Consider the following 18001-nt stretch of genomic DNA (forward strand, 5'->3'; position numbering starts at 1 on the left):
CAATTCCATCTCCTTCTTATCTCATATATGAGATAAGAGAATGTGTGTATGTATGTGTGTGTGTGTGTGTGTGTGTGTGTGTATGTGTGTATATATTCCCTGTTTGAGCTTCTTAAAGGTTTGGTTAGTTACGTTTAAACTTTCTTGCTTTATAATAAACTGTGCTTGTGGACTGTCATGACCACAGGTTTAAATACTGGTTCTCACCAGAGATTTGTAATGTCTTTTACTTTCTCTTTTTCTGGAGACCTAAATGCCCATGTGATACAGTGCTTCTATTACTCTGTGTGACTCTATCAAGGATGACCAAGTAACTGTGGTCACAGTGTGAGTGGAGAGCACAACCTACAACATCCTGCATTTCACCCCCAGTGAGGCTGTCTCTGAAGCTGTACCATATGGTTTCTCAGCTGGTGGGGGCAACTGTTTCCTGTCCCAGGGCAAGCACCCCTCTCTGCTCACCTACTGAAATATCAACCCCTCTGGCTGCTCAGCCTGCCACTCCTCGGCAGAATACCAGAAAGTGCCGTTAGCATTTTACCGAGTTTTGGATCTCAGAAGTTTCCCTTTAGCTTACCCATGATTTCTAGTCCTGAGTGGCAAATCTGATTGTTTGTACTTGGTTTGGATTTTCATTCGGCTAGTGGCTGGTCCACCCCAATCTCTGATTTTATTCAACAAGATTCATTGGGAAACTATAATGTACCAGCCAATGTCTGAGAAGAAGTTTGAATGTAATTGGCCCCCTTAAGCTCATAGGCAGTGGCACAGTTAGGAGGTGTGACAGTGTTGGAGTGGGTATAGCTTTGCTGGAGGAAGTATATCACTACGGGGGTGGGCTTTGAGGTCTCCTATGCTCAAGCTACACTTAGCTCAGCTCACTTCTTATTTCCTGCAGATCAGGATGTAGAATTCTCATCTCCATCTGCAGCACCGTGAATGCCTTCATGCTGTCATGTTCCACCATGATGATAATGGAATGAATCTCTGAACTGTAAGTCACCCAATTAAATGTTTTCCTTTGAAAGAGTTGCTGTGGTCATTGTGTCTCTTCACAGCAACAGAAACCTAACTAAGACACTATGAAAAAGAACTTGGGAGGAAAAAAAATTAAGAAAAAAATATAAAACATACCAATACTTCATCTAAGCTACTCACTATTAATATTTTGATATGTTTCTCTTTAGCCATTTATGCAAGGTAGTTTTCACCTTGAAGGAAAAAAACAAAACCCAAGGGTGACAGCTTAGGAATAGAGCACTTGATTAGCATGTGTGAGGCCCAGGGTTCCATCCTGGGATATGAAGTATACAACACTAATGCCGAAGGCATATTATATACAATGTTTTGCATTCTGCTTCCCACCTTATTTTGCCATGAGTGCTTTTCAAATCCATTAAACTAATCTCTAACAATATCATTTTAATGACTGTATAATATTCCACTCTCTAATGATTATTGATTTACTCGCCTACAACTGGACATTTAAGTGGTTTCCCAAAGTGCATGTTAATGCACAGAGTAATAGCAATTTGTTGTGTTTATGGTTGTTTGTAGTTTGTAAAGATCCTCAGAAATCGAGGGACATAAACCTTTTTCCTACTCTGTACACTTGCCATCTATGCTCTCTGCAGAATGTTCACCCCAGTGTGCCCTTCACCAGTTCATATCACTGCCTGGGTCACTAGACCCTCAATAATACCCATGGCTTCTTTAAACAGCTTATTAAGTTATGGAGAAAGCAAGCTGGTTGCTGTAACTTCTCATTACTTAACAAATCAATCTTTACGCCATGCATTTAGTATGCACTAACTTACCTCTGTGAACAATGGCCTTTGCCAAACTGCCTGTTGGGATTTCTCTTGAAGCCCACGTTGCTCATTATTAAGGAGTAATTTCCTCTTGTTTATTTCTAGCATTAGGCCCATTAGTTCTAGCCTTTATTGGCTAACTCTCACATCATGATTCAACCCATTTCTAATAATCTGTATGTCACCACGAGGTCATGGCTTACCAGGAAGATTCTAACCTACGTCCGTCTCGGGTTGGAGAATCATGGCCTCTGCCTTCCCAGCATCCTGTTCTGTCTACTCCGCCTACCTAATTTTCTGCCCTATCAAAAGGCCAAGGCAGTTTTCTTTATTCAACTAATGAAAGCAACACACTACACCACTATTCTTTTAATTTTGGTTTATAATGAATTTATACCTAAAAAAAACTGTTTCTTTTATCAACATGTAAAACTATGTTCATTACTTTTAAGCTTAGAAATATAAATCTCAGGTGGGCACCATGCGAGGCTGGAGACGGAAGCTGGAGGATGAATTTGAGGCTGACCTCAGGCATGACTTCCATCTCAGAACTGAAAAGGATGATTTTCTTCATATATTCTTAGGCATTTTCAGATTATTCTTACCAGAGAATCTAAATATTACAAGTCCATGAGATGAAGCTCTGGCTTTGTACAAATAGCAAAACAACAATAACAACAAAGAAACCCAAACAAAAAACTAATCCCTAGTTAAACAATACAGGCACTCGTCTCGTGAAGCCTGATGTTATCCTCATTGTGTTAGTGGCCTGTTTCATACCAAAAAGATGCGTGTCTTAGAAGCAAGGAATTGCTATAATATAAATTATAGTAGTGACATATTCTTTTAGACATACAACATGTTATTTATTTGACCTGTGTACTATAAATGACTGTAATATTAAAATGCTCTCCTTTTGAATTCAGAAGGGAACAATGTCCATTTAAAAAGAGATAAATTAGAATCAAATTATTTTCTCTCTCATATAAGCTAATAAGAATCTGACTTTAAATGGAAGGACCATTTATGTGGTCTGCAGCCTGTTCTCAGCTGTTATCACAGAATAATTGATGTACTAATGATTTCAATTCATAGCACCCACTGTCTTCATTTTGCATAATTTGAACCAAATCTGAATATAAATGACAAACAGTCCTCTTGCCTGTTTAGTACCCATGACCTTTAACTAAAATTCACTTACTACGGCAGAAGGGGAATTTAGCGGATAGAGGAAACACTCACTATTTTCAAACATTTCTCCTCATACAGAAATGGAAAGAATCAGGTAAACGAATCAGCTATAGCAGGGCTAAGATTTATCATCTTATTATTTGAGAATGAATATTTAATTATAAAACACTTATCACCAACAGTGTCTGCTGGAAGAAATTCCAAAAGGGCCAAAGCTTATTCTAAGTAGGCCAAAGGGGGAGGGGCAATAAGTTTAATAGGTTTCATTATTTTTTCAATGAAAAAAAATTACTATGGAAAATTCAAGTCACTGTAATAGCTACAATGCAGTTAAATTCCCTGTGTAAAAACTGACCCTGTTTTATATGGCTGACGATGGGTTGACCACACTCCAGTGGATGGCCACACATGGGGAAATAAGCAACGCAAATTGGACTCAGGAGGTTATTTAAAATAAGGACACAAAGTTGGGAAGAGGTGATGGGGGAGTCAGGTGGAATGCGAGGTGAATAAGAACAAAAAGCATTGTACACCTGTGAGATTCTAAAAGACTCAGTGAAACATTAACTGAATCACCTATCGCTTGTGCATATTGCATGGGGCTATTTGTTATAGCGTGTGCAGGTTATTGCCTGCTGAACCAGGAAAAAGGACTTCTTTGTCAGTTTTCAAAAAAAAGTTGATCTTTTAAAAATAATCTGCAATCATCATTACCTATGACATCGAACATGGAACGCCGAAGCCTCCCAACTGTCACCAAGCCACCAGCAGGGCTCGCTAACAAGCCTGTGTAGTTGGGTACAGACTGAGTCGGTGCTATCCTCCGTACAGCAACAATCCTAGCACAGCATGACGGCCAATTAGTTCCAGCCTCCGTGGTGAATGTTATTCCAGACAACCCCTCCTTCACCTAGAGAAACAGCTGCTTCCTGATTCTACCCACTGATAACTGTTATTCTGAGCTGGCTGGCTGGGGAAAGCAGCCCCTGAACACAGCCTGACTCATTTATGGAGAGAAGGGGCCGTTCAAAGCTCACACACTCAGGATAGTACAGAAATTATTCATATGTTTATTTCTACCTCTGTGATGAACTTTTAAATGGAACTATGGCAGGACTGTCCAATCACATAGGACAATATATGGATTCCTGTTACTAAATTAAAACTTGCTTAGAATTCATACAATGTGGCTGATTGATGGCAGCTTCTGAGTCACACAAAGACAGATGAGAGTAGATGCTCACACACAGATCCTCAGGAATGGTACTTACTAAGTCTTCATTACCAAATAAGTAAAACAAGCAGCATGGGCAACAGGAACTGCTGGGGACCAGTTGTGCCTTTGCCCAAGTAATAGAATGAAACCCTACTGCCTGATGGGGAGCATCTGGGGACAAGGTCCTGGAGAGATAATTAGGTTCAGATGGGGTCACGGAAGGTGGGGTCTTGAGAATGGGATGAGCTCTTTTGTAAGAGGTGACACTGGAGACTGCAAATGTCTGTGTCCCTGTGTCTGTCCCTTCTCACTCCTCTTCCATTCTCACCCACCGTGACTCCACGTCCTTTCTCCATCTTTGTTCCTCTCCTTCTCCCCTCACCACTTTCTTCACTGGTCACATGAGAACTGAGGACACAGCAGGAAGGTAGCCAGAGAATACCTAACCAGGAACTGTTTTCTGACACCTTAATGGCAGATCTCTCAATGATGAGGAACGATTCCCACTGCTGAAGTCAGACAGTCCGTGGTATGCCAGGGCAGCCAGAGCTGACTTGACTGTAGTTAACAAGGAAGTGTTAACAACACCACCTCACCTCTTCTAGCTAAGGTCCTGTTAGACTTTATATAGGAAGTGTCACTCCAGAAGGCTGGCCGGTGAAGGTCTTGGTCCCTGAGGGGGTTCTGAAACTTTGGGAAGTGGGAACTATCTGGAGGAAGTGAGTCTCCAGGGCATGTCCTTATGTCTTGTCTTGCCCCAAACCCCACTTCATGTTACTATGAAATGAGGAGCCACTGCCAGAAGCACCTGCTGCCATGACAACCAGGTCACCTCCGCCAAGAATCAATGGAAGCAAGTATCACAGACTGAAACCATGAGCTAGGACAAGCGCTTCTTCAAGCTGCTTGCCAGGCATTTTGTCACAGTAATAATAAAGCCAACACCATGACACAGTACTAATAAAATGTTAATTATAATCAGAAAAGGTAGTTGTTGCCAAGCCTGACCATTTGAGTTTGACTCCTGGGACCCCACAGAGTGAAGGTAAAGAACTGGCTTTTAAGAGAGGTCCTCTGACCTACACACACATATGAATAAATAAATAATAAACCAACCAACAAATAAAACGTGAAACAGAAAGAAGGGCATCTTGGGTTTTCTCGCCACCCATTAACATAAACAATCACAAGCTCTCGAAATTTTTTTTTTTTTTTTGGTTTTTCGAGACAGGGTTTCCCTGTAGTTTCTAGAGCCTGTCCTGGAACTAGCTCTTGTAGACCAGGCTGGTCTCGAACTCAGAGATCCGCCTGCCTCTGCCTCCCGAGTGCTGGGATTAAAGGCATGCGCCACCACCGCCCGGCTTTCTCGAAATTATTTAAGGGGACACAAACAAGACAAATGACAGGCAAGGGAATACTGTCCTGAGAAACTACTCTATGCAAGGATTCAGTCTTGAGTGCCAAGACTTGCAAAGGAGTCTGACAAACACTGTCTACGTCAGGCAGCAATACCAGTCAGTCAAACTAGTAAGCGGGAAAACAAATTTAAAAACTGCAGTAGAAAACATTAAGTAGCCATTAAATCTGAGGCTCCTGGAGTTCTGTGATTACAGATGTAGAAAACATTCTGTGCACCAGGGTCAGGGGTAAGCTATAGTTGTAGAGTAGGGTTTATTCCTGGATAGACAATGATGGGTAACTGTCTTAATTATCATTCTTTTTTAAAAAAAATTTTGTGGTGAATATGTTAATCTTTCAATTAGAACATGGAGAAATGAGAACCTTTTCATTTATTCATTCATTTTCAGCTTATTTATAACAATGTGAGAACACATGTGCACGTGTGTGTGTGAGAAAGAGAGACAGAGACAGAGAAATAGAGAGCATGTGAGTAGCCATTGCCATGAGCTCCTGCAGCCATGATGTTCAGCTTCAAATGTGTGCGCATGTGTGGTATGTGCACTTGCCTGAGTGGGTGTGTGTAGGTTCATGTAGAAGCCAGAGTCATCATCCTCTATCCTCCTCCATCACTCTCCATATTATGGTTTGAGATGGGGCACCTCTGTAATCCTAGAGTTTGACAATCAGCAAAGAGCTGTCCAGCAAGTTCCATGGATCCACCTATTTCTGCCTCCTCAGGGCTGGACATGGACCAATAAACTCAACATTTTATTTATATCCATTATTACTGTGTGTATGATGTGTGTATGTAAATGTGTGCACACATGCCACGGTACACAAATGGAAACCACAGGACAACTTTCCAGAGTTGGCTCTGTCCTTCTGTCTTGTTTCTGAGGCAAGTTTTCTCTTATTTATGACACGCTAAGTACTTTAGGCTAGCAGACTGGTGAGTCTCTGGTCTGTTCTCCCATGTCTGCCTCCCACCTCCCTGTAGGACTGCGGGATTACAGATGGGCACCACCACATCTGACTTTCCATGTGGGCTCTAGGGACTGAACTCTGGTCATCAGGGTTGAGCAGCAGGGTGTCTTTGTGCACAGAGTCATCTTAGTGACTTCATGTGCCCAGATTCTCACATGGGTGCCAGGGATCCAGAGCCATGTCCTCATGCTTGCCTGGCAAAGGCTTACAGGCTAAGCCATCATCATCCAGGAACAGGGGATTTTAAGAGGTAAGGTTACACCGAATCTCAGCAAACAGGAACTAAAGACAGCTTAGCAGTCAGGTTTAGCTTTCTTCTCTACATGGAGTATGCCCAACTTCTACCAGATCTGCAGGAATAGGTAGAGAGAGTTCAATTGTTAAGGTCTGGGCTGGTCTGTCTCTCTTTCCACAGGCTTGGGGTTCCATGGCCACAGAGATGGTTTACAGACTACCTTTCCCTCGGTGGGAGGGGAAATATCTTGCTTCAAAATTTCTATCTCACTGTATAGAAATCTCCAGGGAGTCTTGGTTTGGAAAGAAAAAACGCTCCCACATTAAGTTCTGTCTAACTGGAAACCCTCCTAGAAGGCAGAGAGAATCTGCTGACTCCTTTATGGGAGCACATTAAGACAAAAGGAGAGAAATACATAAAGAGACATCCAAGGAATACAGAAGAAAAAAACATCTCGCCTATTCCACAAATCTTCCAACAGTTCTGGAATGCTGGTCAGAGCTAACAGAGAAAACAATGTCCGTGAAATCAAACAGGATGCTCACTTTCCACGTGTCTCCTGTCTAAGCTCACTACAATAATGAAGCAGGGCTGGGGAGCAGGCTCCGTGGATAAAGCACTCACTGTGCATGTCTCAGAATCTGAGTCTACATCTCTGGGACCCACATAAAATGCCACGTGGGCTGCACATGTCTTTAATTCTGGTGGTGGCGAGTTAAGTCAGAGGATCCAGCTAAGCCTAGCTAAGTCAATGGCTCAAGACATAGTAACAGATTCTAAAAGGGAAGACACCTGATATAAACCTCTGGCCTCCACATACACACAGAAAGGAAAAAGGGGGAAAAAAGCAATAGCCTCAGTCAATATAAAGGTAAAATGTGTGATCCTCCATTAGAAGCAGAAAAGAAAACACTAATTTCTACAGAAACATGCTTATCCTGGACAACAAATGGATGCTCCCCCCACAGGCCACTCTGTGCTAACCCCAGTAAAAAGGATGGCACAAATTGAGGAATTTCTTGAAAAACAGTGTAAGCCATGCTCGAAAATCCCCAGTCGCAGACAGCAAGCCTCGGTCCTGTTAGGGAGGCCACATGAGCGTTGGCCCAGACCTGAGAGAACAAGATGTCTTCTGGAACTTCCACCTAGCAGCCTGTTCTTGTTTAAAAGCTTTCTCTGCGAAGCGTGATTGGTTCAAATACGGCTGGATCGGCAAGTTTACCACCTGCTTGTTTGCTTATACAAACCCCTCATGAGTATCTCAGCTCAGTGTCCAGTGGGTTTTGCTCACTGTTTACTATGTTATTGAAAATACTTTTACTTTTCAAAAAGTTTACAAGGAAACATGGCACTGGTGCCCAGGGACTGCGTAAACCTTTACACCTCTTTTTCGTCTTTGCCTTCTATAACCCTGTGTATCTTTCCAAATGAGGTACGGCAACGACTTTGCTTACGGATGAGCGGTTGTTATCAGTCCTTCTGGTTTAAGTGAGGTATGAATCACACACTTCACACACAGACAGATCATGAGAGTGATCATGGGGAAGCCTTGTGGACAAACAGTGCTTCTCCCAGAGGAACACAAGAGTTTAGAAACCTGTTGTCACAACCTGTTCTTCTCATGGCCGCCAACATCCTGGCAATTGAATGTGCTCCTCCGTTACAGACACAGACAGACTCTGACAATACTCACATATTTTCAATTCGAGTTGAAGAAATTAGTGGTTGATTTAATACAGAACTCAAAATTTTTACACCCTATCACATTATTTTTTAAGACTTGACTGAGCACCCATACATAAAACTGAAACCAAAGTCCCTTAAAATAGTATTTAGCCAGACTACATACATGCATCACTGACTCCGACCCCTCTTCCCCCTTCCTCTCAGAGACCTCGCCCTCTCTTCCTTCTTTCCCTTCCCACAAGGTCTTACTATGCAGCCCAGGCCAGCCTGGAAGTCAACTCAAAGTCTTTTTGATCTTCTGTCTCCATTGTGCTGGGATGAGCAGCTATGTCCGGTCACGACTTTTGAAGGGTTCAAATCACAGAGGAAACTGTTGCTTTGAAGCCTTGCCACGTGACTCGCAGTTCCACACATGCTCAATATGGATCTTTCAAAGTCTCTTTGGTTCTCCTTTATTTTGGCTCGGGGTTTTCCGCAGCCCACTTCTCTCCGCTCACACTCTCTGTGGTTCTCCTCTGTTTTTCTCTTGTCATTGGGCTCCCTGCTGATACCACTCCTGCAGAAAAGATTCTCCCCAGTATTGCATCGCACAAAACTGTCTTTATAGACTCAGATTCTGAAAGAACACCGAGGGGTGGCCAGCCTCTGTCCCACACTGTCTATAGCCACAGCATGAAAACCTGAGGCTGCATCGAAAGTAAAGGACTCACAAACCTGGAAGTGACAGTTGGTTGCTGGGACCAAGGAAGTCACAGATCTTACATGGAATCCAGGGACAAATATTTTCACTCAGAAGGTTAAAAAAAAAAAAAAAAAAAGCAAAGCTATGACCTTAGCATGCTACTTAAGCTGTATTCTATTGAACAGTGTGCCAAAAATCTAACAGGTCAAAGATAAGAGAATTCACCCCACCTCTTACAGACTGAGTGGCCTAATTATAAAAGGTCAGATGGGACAGGAGACTCTACCCATAGCCACTTTCGAAACTGTCATCCCTAACCTCACACTTAATCCCAGAGGCAAAGATCTAATAATCTACTATGTACCTAGGTCCCTATGTGTCAACTGGCATGTCAGATAAACTCTGTCCAAACTCAACTCCCCTTTTTCTCCCGGTCCCTCCCTCTTTCCCATAAGAAGCAAAGGAAATTCAGAATTTGGAGAGAAACTTGGAGGAGCTGCCATCTGTCTGTCCAATGGGACACAGGCATTGTTAGTCAGTGTTAGCAGTTAGAGGGACAAGAGACTGCTCCCTGGAGAACAGTTAGTTGTTTATGGTGACAGTTCTTTGTTTTATAGTCCATACCTCTGTTGCCTCCGACTTGAAGTTCCCTTGGAAAGGATCTACTGGCCGGGTTCTGGGCCCCTGGATTTCGTTTCACACAAGCTAAGGAAACTTACAGAGGAACTAGTACTTAAAAGAACATACTTTGGGGAACAATGCCTGCTTTATCACCGATGATGTGCTACAGAGTCTGTTGCTTGATTGAAGTATTTCTACTTCCTTTGTGAAGAGAAGCACACCTCATCCTTCCTTATTTCCTAACACTGAATATAGACACCTTCCCTTCCATATACCTGTACCTCCCCCCTGTCTTAGTTAGGATTTCTACTCCTGCAGTTAAACCCTATACCCAAAAAGCATGTTGGTGAGAAAAGTGTTTATCGGGCTTACATTTCCACATCATTGTCTATTGCTGAAGGAAGCCATGGCAGGGACTCAATCAGGGCAGGAACCTCGAGGCAGAGGCCATGAAGGAACACTGCGTACTGGTTTGTTCCTAGTGGCTTGCTCAGTCTGTTTTCTTATCATCAAGGACCCGCTTGCCCGGGGGTGGCACCATCCACAATGAGCTGAACCTTCCCTTAAACATGCCCAAAGACCAGTCTGATGGAGGCAATTCCTTAATTGAGGGTCGCTTTTCCTAGGTGATTCTAGTTTGTGTCTAGCTGACAGAAACCAACCTGCACAGTTATCAGTATTGAGTCTTCTGCTCAGGGGTTTCCATGCTTGGCAAGTGGAAGAGTTTTGTAGGCGCTGAGTTCTGACTTTGAGACCATCACCATACTGCCAACGCTTGCTAAGCTGGGGTAGGTGCGCTGTCTGTTAATGGTCCAGTAGTGAGCACACGCAGTGGGCGGTACCACCGTTTCTGGAAGCCATTTCTGCACTGTAACGACTAACTTAACTCTACACAGGAATGAAAACTTGCTCAGCTTCCCCTTAACAGAAACCGCCAAACTGTGACTGCTCCATCCCCTTCCGATGTGGGAGGAAGTGTGGAAGGGGGGAGACTGAAATGGAAAGAGACGGCAGTTCTAACTGATGGTGGCTAAGGTATCTCATCTTCACAGATTTTACCAAAATGCATGTTTACGTGAGCACATGGTCGGGACCCCTTCCTCCAGCTCTGGCAGGCACGGGACCTGATCCTTAATTGTCTCAATTGTAAAAGGCTGTAACCCCTAGCAGTTATTAATTAAATCCTGGGTAAAGGAGGACTGGAGGACTGCTCCCCACACCCCTACCCCTGTGTGTATGCTGTTAAGTCCATTTTCCGTGTTGACTTAAACCAAAACACTGTTCCCTTCCCCAAAACACTGTTCTAGCGTCTTCCTGATTTGGTGAAAGCTGCCGACTGAAATGAAATAGATGACAGGCACTTTAATCTAGGGAAAGTAGAATTTAGCTGCGAGTCGATGAATGAGAAGCTTCTTCTGGAGTGGAAGGTATGTGTATACGGAGGGTGTGCTGGCTAGTCTATGTCACCTCGGCACAAGTCTCAATTGAGGAATCACACAGATACACTAGGGACTGGGATGCCCAAGCCAACCGTCCTCAAGGTCTATCCCAAGCTACAAGCAGGAAAGAGCAGCAAGGACAGCCGGTAACAGAATTTACAAAGAAAACTGTACGCTAAGAGGATTAACGTGCTTTAGCTGCTTGACAATCAGCAGAGTATTGGGATCAGCGAAGAAATCAAATTTCGTATTACACCGTTACCGCTAAGTGACAGCATTCAAGTCAGTCAGACAGCATCTGACAGAGGTCCGTGCACACAAAGCTAAACAAAACAAAAACTAGACAAGTCCAGGGTTTTATAGTTTGTCCATGAAAACAGCCTATAGAGGCTTTCCCAGACTGAACAAGAGCCCAGCGTTACATGGTGGATTACGAAAGGGTGTGTTCTGAACTAGTTAGTAAAAACCTATGTTTGAAACACCTTGATCCTCACTCCAGAAACGCAAGCCCCAGATTATTTTCATAGGAAGAGACTAGAAATTCGACAGCACAAACCTGTGTGGGAAATGCTGCAGTTGGGCCTGGGAATTACATTCTGCGACTTTTGTGGATGTCGACATGTTTACAATATAAATCAATTCCTAAATTACGATTTCTTTCCTCAGTTTTTTTTTTCTTTTGTATCTGATTCCTCCCATACTTTGAGAAGGGTTAGCAGAATCAAATAATCTATGCTGGAAGACAAGCCTTGCCTCAGATCCCCCTTACTTCCATCAGTAAGATGTGGGAGGGGGCCTAGGTGGGAAAGGGCAAAGACCTCTTCCGGGGACTTACCCTTCCCACCCATCCTGGGCTGCCTTGGGAGCAGCGACCCCTCTTCAAACACAAGCACTGCAAAGGGTCCCAGGGAGAGAAAGGAAATGAAGAGACAAGTGTGAAGCTGAATGGTCACAAGCAGTGACACCATGGAATCAAGTGTGACGAGTGTGAGCACATCCCTCTTGGGGTCAAGTTCACCCCCTGCACGACGCCTACTGGTGGCCTTTTCCGGACACATTCCTTCGTACCACTGAGAGTACCTGGGGCAGCTACCAGCCATGGCTTTATGAAACCCAGAGACACAGCAAAAGTTTGCTCACATCCATAGGGCAGCTCAAATAGTTCTAACAAGAAATGCAGGCTTTGTTCTGAAGACTGCCCATGTTTCCCCAATGAAAATTCCATTTGACAGTCACCAGGAGGTTCACAACGGACAGTACTGGGAGCTCTAGCTTCTCCCGTCCTCCCCCCCCCATTTGTGTCCCCCAATGGGGATTTTTTAAAACTATTTTTCTTATTTTTTGAGATTATAGATCTGTCTTCAAGAAACACTTGCTTTCTCGGCTCTCTAGACCAGTGGTCAGCCTGATCTGTTTCTGGACACATGCCTAAATAGATGCTTTAATATTAAAAGTTTATCATTTGAAGCAGTCAAACCTTGGAAAGCAAAAAATTTACTCTTTCAAGCTTTAGAGATGGGAAATTTCATTTAATTTCTGGGTTATTACATCCCTACACCCAGAATGAGGGTATTATGCAACCAACTCCTTCCCATGTAAGTGGAGACCCTTAAAAAAAAGAAAAAGCAAGCAAGATGCATGATGAGCACTTCAGAAATGCTGCATGAGAATATTAAAAAGCACTGTTTTTCAGTGGGCTCATCACAGGATAGAAGTTTAAGCACCAGAGGGGGTGATTTTCATATGAATGTTGAGTGCAGCTAGGCACAGACAAGAGCCTATTGGGTACACAGAAAACCAAGTCTCGTCAAAGGAGTGGAGGAACTGAGTGACAGGTGTGGGGCTGTTCAGATAAGAGGCAGACATTTCTAGACCTCTAGACCTCTTTTCAAAGTTTATCAAAGTTTATCTTTTCAAAGAAAACAAAGATTTTGTTGGGCCTTCCTCCTTGAACTATCACAAATAGCAATACAATTGTAAATGAGTGGTGTCCAGTGTCACACATGTGCCATTTATACTCCAGCTGCCAATGCTGCCATGATGGAGAATTAGCATCAAAGAAGGATCCAAGTCACTAGGCCATCACACAACACAGGGAATGTGCTCCGAAATGAGACATAGTACCCAACAAGTCACACAAATCAAAATGGTAGTTCTTGGAGCCCAGGTGGTTCTACAGAGAGGCCTCTGAGAAAACCACGTTAACAAAGGAGGAAAGGCAAAGAAAATAGAGCAGGGCCTACAGCTGTGGGATATTTTGATCACACTGACACTCCTGAGACTCCCAATAAAGTTTACTTTGAATCAGAGGGCAGAGCTAGCTACTAGCTGACCAAAATTAGCCACAGAGGTTTTAGAGGACTGAGGACATATAGAGAGACACAGAAAGTAGTAAAGAAGGGCTGAGGAAAAGATTCCGCACTTTTTGGGTAGAGGAAGAAGAGAGAGAGGAGGTCACTTTCCCACTGCTCTTCTCTTATTTCTTACAAAGGAGATAAATTTTAAAAATGCCTCTCAACCCCAAACAGTCCAGAGTTCTATTATTTTGTTGTCTTGTTCTTTCTCCTCTCTCTCTCTCTCTCTCTCTCTCTCTCTCTCTCTCTCTCTCTCTCTCTCTCTCTCTCTCTCTCTCCCCTCCCTCTCCTCTCTCCCTCTCCTCCCTCTCCCTCCCTCCCTCCCTCCCTCCCTCCCTCCCTCCCTCTCTGTCTCTGTCTCTCTGTCTCTCTCTCTCTCTCTCTCTCTCTCTCTCTCTCTCTCTCTCTCTCTCTCTCTCTCTCTCTCTGGATTTTAAGACAGGGTTTCATCTTAGCTTTGGAGCCTGCCCTGGAACTAGCTCTTGTAGATCAGGCTGGCCTTGAACTCAGAGATCCACCTGCCTCTGCCTCCAGAATGCTGGGATTAAAGGCCTGCGCCACCACCGCCCAGCTTCCACTGCTTCTCTTACCCCAATATCGGACTCCCGAGTTTTTATTGATAAAGAATAAGACAAACAGGGCTGGAGAGATGGCTCAGTGGTTAAGAGCACTTATTGCTCTTTCAAAGGACCCGCCTTTGATTCCTAGCACCCACATAATGATAATGGTATCTGTAACCCTATTTCCAGGGGATCCGACAGGCACACATGATGCACATACATGCATGTGAGCAAAATATTCATAGACACAAAGGAATTAAATTTTAAAAATGCCTCTCAGCACCAAACAGTCCAGAGTTCTATCATTTTGTTGTCTTGCTTTTGAGATATGTAGCTAAGGTTGGCTTCTCACTTGAAAAATCTTCTTGCATCCATCTCTGAAATGCTGAGATTACAGCCTGCACCACTACACCCAGCAGAATTCACCACTTACTGTGTAAAAAATTTCTATTTAAAGAGTTTATTACCAAGTCAATTTCTCACTTAACATGGCCCCAACGCATCAGACTAGAGTGCAAGACATTTTTTTTTTTATCTTTCTGTGGTATCTATGTGGTTCTCTGGGATACTGTTATTAGGATTCACTCCTGACTGGTTAATATTGATGCTCAAGTTTGTACACCATGATCTCTTATTCCTAACTACAAGGAAGGAGACTGAAACTCCTAAATTATACAGCTCGGCCGCTGACCGGGTTCAACCCAGGAAATGCCTAATATTGAAATTGTGGAACTCAACTCTGTTTTCACTGTTAAAAAATAAACTCCCTTGTTAAAAAGCAACTTGTTTTGTTTTTCTCTTAGTTTTTGAGACAGGGAATTTCTTTATAACCCAAGTTGTTGAGACAGGGAGTTTCTCTATAACCTCAATTCCTAAATGCTGCGGTTTCAGGCCAACATCACATAGAAAATAACTCGTTCCCTCTTTTATTTGGACTCCTTCTCTATAAGGATCATCAAGGGCCCCATGTTTACTCCCCAACAGGAAAGACTTACCCTGGGGTGCAGAAGTGGATGGCTATCAGCTCTGCCCAACAAGCGAATCTGTTTGGGACAGGAAAACCCATAATGTTGACAAAGCCGCCAGGGCAGTAATGATTGCTAAGAACTTTCAAGGCAAACAAAACTCCTAGAAAAGAATAAAGAACACACCAATATCAACAATTCCGATTCAGGAAGAATCACTGAATGCAATTCTTTGTAAACACTATTACTAATTATTACATCCAACTTTCTGCTTTGAAACACAGTCAGAGAGCATGGCAGTCATTCCTTTGATGGATCCCAACATGGAAGTTCAACCTGCTTCCAAGTATAGAACACAGAAGGTGGGAATGAGCCACCAGCAATGGTATCAAATACCAGGGAACTGTCCCTTTAAAGCAGCTAATTTTTTGCTATATGGATATGAACAATGAACAAATACCAGTAATACAGACTCTTGGAGCCTCTATGGAAAAACACTGGCAGCAGGATGTTGTACTCCAGAGGAGCTACAGGTGTTACAGGTGACTGTGAGCTGCCTGACAATGATGCTGGAAATCAAGCTTGGGTCCTCTGCAAGAGCAGTATGTCTTCTTAACTGCTGGCCCACCTCCCCATTACGACTGGATATTTATTTTAATTGAGAGGCACAGGTAACATCATTCTCTCAGTAACTCTGGACCAACTCAGTTCTCCTTCTTCCATGCTTATGATTCTTAAGAATAACCATGGAAGATATCAAGGGCAACATGCTAAGATAAAGGTGCCACAGGTTGCCTTCTAGGCTTCCCCTTCGGGAATTCCTTGGGTGTACTGGGGTAAAGTTAGAGGCTTTAACTGCAAGTGAGATATACACACAGTCAAGACCTCATCTGCCTGGGAAGCCTTCTGAGACCCGGGGACCAGCTCACAGTGAACCCTTGATTGCCTATATGTAAGTATTCCATTTGCTTAGTGTTTCCTGTTGCAGACAAGTGTATTATGCCTCACTGGACTCAAGCCAGTTGGTAGCCAGTGTGCCCTGAACCTGCTTCACAGTGTTCTCTCAGTTTTCAAAAGCACTCTTCTGTAAAGACACCCACGAGTCCCTCCATAGCATTACCATAGGGAGTCAGGTGCACACATCCAGTACTATAAAACCATCTTCTAGCAGGCCCTGGTCTAAGTGTGCCAGAATGGGGATGCAGCATCAAGTGAAATGGCCTAAATGATGCCTTCTTCTACCCTAGCCAGTTTGCTCTGGATCCTGTCCTCTCATCAACTAGGAAAGGAAACAGGCAGCCTCTCTCACGGCCGTCACAAGTACTTCCTGAGACAGTGTCCACCTTACCTGAGAAGCCGACAGCACAGTTCCTTCTGAAGTCGGGCTCATTCATGAATTCGGCAAGAGTGAACTGCAAGAGCAAATACACCACCCCCGTGAGTAGGGAGAAGGTGGTGATGATGTAGCCAAACCATCTGCTTCCCAGTCTTCTCTCCAGCTTTATTCCTTTCCAGAGCATGGACACCATGTTGAAATACAAATGCCAGTCATCTGCATGGTGCAGGGGAGAGAGCAGCAAACGCTGCCAGTCTTTTTGCTGGTAGCACTTTTCCACGCTGATGCAGGAATAGTGCAGGGGCTTCAGAGGATTCAGGAAGAGCCAGACGTTGAGAGCCAAGGTTGCCAGGGTAACAGGAGGAATGTTGTTGATCCCAACATGGAACACTTGAGAGAGCAGCATGAGGAGCCCAACGTTGACTCCTCTTGATCTCCGCTGCATGGCTGGCTATCAGGAGCACAGATGGGGAATTCTGCTCGGGGACTGGGAACCCAGGAAGGCACGCAGAGAGCAGCACCTGAAACACACAGTGCACGTGAAGTCCATCAGCTGAGAACTGTGTGCTAGGACACTCACTGGCTTAAGCACACACCAGCACAGCCTACTTCTCATCCCAACAGAGAGACTTACTTTTATTAACTCTTTCTTCATTTCACATTCTAAACTAGAAATTTTATCCCAGATCCCATGGACTTAAGGACAGGCAGGCTGCCCCTGACAAATATGGTCATGAACTTGTAATGCGTCTTTCTTAATTAATTAATTAGTTAAATTAAAAGGTAAGCCTGGCAACCTATGCTTGATCCTTCGACAGGCAAAAAAAGGTGGAAGGAGAGAACCAACTCCACAAAGTTGTCATCTAACCCACACATATGCTCTGTGGTATACGCACCCACAATACACACAGTATACATACAGTCATAATAATAGAAAAGACATGGGTTAGGGAGAAGGTTCGGTGTGCAAAGCTTGCCACGTAAACATGAAAACCGGAATCCCATTATCCAAAGTGAGGACCAACATCTGAGGTTGCCTCTGACCTCTTCATGCATGCCATAGCACACGTGTGTCAGCACTCACAGACACTAAGTCATACACACACATCACATACATCTACCTATAAGCATATCATGCAGACATAAGCACACATCAAATGCATAGAAAAGGTAAAAATGATGACTTGCATGATGACAACCTGCAAAGACAGCATGCAAACATTAAGTAATTTAACTCAAATCCTTGCCAAGTCTCTTTATCTCTTCTATTATTTTTAGCAGAAACACTCGAAATGCTAAAAAGTAGGGTTGTGAGCATGTTACGGTTTAACCCAGTTTTCATACCACCAGGTGTCAACTTCCTCAACTTTTTATTTGTCATAAACTTTAAAAATTTATCTATGTGCCAAATTCTACACAGAAAAAAATGTGGTCCTTGTTTATTGTCACCAAGAAGTAAAACCAACCACGGCCACAGGATGTTGTAAGCACAGACAGGGAGCCCAACAACACAGGGACAC

The 18001-nt window shown here is 43.6% G+C and overlaps 1 protein-coding gene across 9 annotated transcripts in view; it reads right to left on the reverse strand.

Moving 5' to 3' along the window:
- Rhbdd1 (rhomboid domain containing 1) overlaps positions 1–18001 on the reverse strand; it is a 122585-nt gene that overhangs the window by 85963 nt on the left and 18621 nt on the right. For 8 of the 9 annotated variants that reach the window (XM_038339776.1, XM_038339779.1, XM_038339777.1 and 5 more), the window contains 2 exons: positions 16494–17002; positions 15176–15308 (listed from right to left, as the gene is read on the reverse strand). In XM_038339776.1, the coding sequence (XP_038195704.1) occupies positions 15176–15308; positions 16494–16926 (566 nt within the window). In that variant the 5' untranslated portion in view covers positions 16927–17002. Of the gene's footprint in view, positions 1–8748; positions 9081–15175; positions 15309–16493; positions 17003–18001 lie in introns of those variants that run through there. The other variant, XM_038339785.1, reaches the window with a different exon arrangement.

This window comes from Arvicola amphibius, chromosome 8 (assembly GCF_903992535.2).
Source record: "Arvicola amphibius chromosome 8, mArvAmp1.2, whole genome shotgun sequence".
Lineage (NCBI taxonomy): Eukaryota > Metazoa > Chordata > Mammalia > Rodentia > Cricetidae > Arvicola > Arvicola amphibius.